Source organism: Ornithodoros turicata, chromosome 1 (assembly GCF_037126465.1).
Source record: "Ornithodoros turicata isolate Travis chromosome 1, ASM3712646v1, whole genome shotgun sequence".
NCBI lineage: Eukaryota > Metazoa > Arthropoda > Arachnida > Ixodida > Argasidae > Ornithodoros > Ornithodoros turicata.
In genome coordinates, this window is record NC_088201.1 from 152,029,179 (window position 1) to 152,031,216 (window position 2,038).

At 53.8% G+C, this 2,038-nt stretch overlaps 1 protein-coding gene across 1 annotated transcript; it reads left to right on the plus strand.

The window, feature by feature from the left end:
- Positions 1-294: 294 nt before the first annotated feature.
- Positions 295-1,308, plus strand: LOC135387605 (uncharacterized). The gene has a single exon (XM_064616722.1). It carries the CDS (start codon positions 295-297, stop codon positions 1,306-1,308), a length of 1,014 nt encoding a protein of 337 aa, XP_064472792.1.
- Positions 1,309-2,038: the final 730 nt, after the last annotated feature.

Consider the following 2,038-nt stretch of genomic DNA (forward strand, 5'->3'; position numbering starts at 1 on the left):
GAAGCTTGCTCGGGACTTCGGCATCAACTGTTTGAAGGCCCGGCTCCTCGAGAACAAGTCAAAACTCAACGACTCCCGCCACCGACTGGACTCAGCTGAAAAGGCCTTGGTACGTACCCTCCTCCCCGATGAGTTGCGACAGGTCTTCAGCGCCCGGAAACAGGCAGAGCTGCTAGAAAGAAACCAGCGGACAGTATTCCATGACCAGAAGTTGTCCCGCCTGCTGCCGAGGAAGCCTCCGGGGTATAACTGCAAAAACGTCTTCAACCTGTCATCGAAAACACCGACGGGCACATGAGTCTGCTGTCGAAAGGACTGGATTTCGCTCTCGCGCCCCGTGCTGTGCCGAAACGGGAAATCATAGTGGAAATCGAAGACAGGCTTCGCCACATCAAGGACTCAACAGGTGTCAACCTAGCACGGAGCCGCATCGCCACCATCCTAAACAACGTGACTGGGTCACCCTCCGACCTGTCTAAGCAAGAACGGTCGGCGCCGCGTGACTTGCGCTCGGACAAATCAGTCATCGTCTTGCCAGCGAATAAAGGGAAAGGCACGGTTATATTGGACACGGAGGACTACCGTCCGAAGATGCAAGAGATCCTCGACGATGCTGCGCACTTCGTCCCTTTGAAGCATGACCCAACTGCTAAAGCGAAACGCTCTTTGGTGGACCACCTCCGTGAGTTAAAGAAGAAGGGCCACCTAGATGATGCCACCTACCGCCGCCTCTTCTCATCAGACGGCGCGACTCCCAGAATGTACGGCCTCCCTAAGATACACAAGCCTGGGTGCCCTCTGAGACCGATTGTTTCGTTCATCGGGTCGCCGACGTACAACCTGTCCAAGTATCTAGTAGAACTTGTGCCTTCCTTTACCGGCAACAACAACCTGACGGTGCGCAACTTGAAGGAGTTTGTCGAGCTGGTCCGAACGCAAGCTCCCAGCAACAACGATGTCATGGTGTCATTTGATGTGGTGTCACTGTTTACCGACGTTCCGAAGGATCTCGCGGTACCAGTGGCGGAGGCCCGACTACGGAAGGACAGCACCCTGCCATCACGAACGTCACTCACAGTTGAAGAGGTAGCTATACTCCTGAGATTCTGCCTCAATCAAACTCATTTCACCTTCAACGGCAAGTCGTATCATCAAATCGAAGGACGCCCTATAGGAAGCCTTGTGTCAGTGATGCTGGTCATGGAGCACATTGAAGAGACGGCCATGGAACGGTTGTCCCGCCCAGTTAAGTTCTACCGCCGCTACGTAGATGACGTTCGTCACCCTAGACAGGGACCACGTCGATGAATTCCACTCGGTTCTCAACTCCATTGAATCATCGATCAATTTCACGTATGAAGTTGAACAGAGCGGCAAGCTTCCTTTCTTGGATGTATGTGTATGCAGGGACAGCACGGGGAGCATCCATACGTGTGTCTACAGAAAGTCCTTCGATACCGCCACTTTCCTAAGTTTCGGCTCATATCACCCCACGGAACACAAGCGAAGTGTGGTGCCAACTTTATTGCACCGTTCAGAGCAATTGTCATCTTGCAGCGAGCTACGGGCTTGTGAAGATGCGTCGGTCACCGCTTCCCTGGACAAGCGAGGCTACCCACACAGGTTTATTGAGGACACACGGAAACGTATACAGCTACGTAAACCGCAGGATGAGAACCGCTCCCGCCTGACCCGGGTCACAATTCCATACGTCAAAGGCGTTTCGGAATCTATCCGCCGGGTGCTACGTCCATTGAAAATCTGGACGACCTTCCGACCGCACGTTAAACTGCGCAGCCTCATCTCCAAGCCAAAGGACACTGTCGCCCCAGAAGACCAGTCTGGCGTGGTGTACAAGCTACAATGTCTAGGTTGCAACACGTGCTATATTGGCGAGACAGGCCGGAAAAGAAGGACCCGCATAAAAGAACACAAGAGCGACGTCCGGAACGCAACACATGCCACACGGCTCAAGACCGAACTCAGCGAGCATCCTTGGAACACGGGGCATTGTTTCGACTACGGTAACGCGGTGACC

Bases quoted from the DNA above. Each gene is read 5' to 3' on its own strand.
- LOC135387605 (XM_064616722.1), top strand. From the start codon at position 295: ATGAGTCTGCTGTCGAAAGGACTGGATTTCGCTCTCGCGCCCCGTGCT.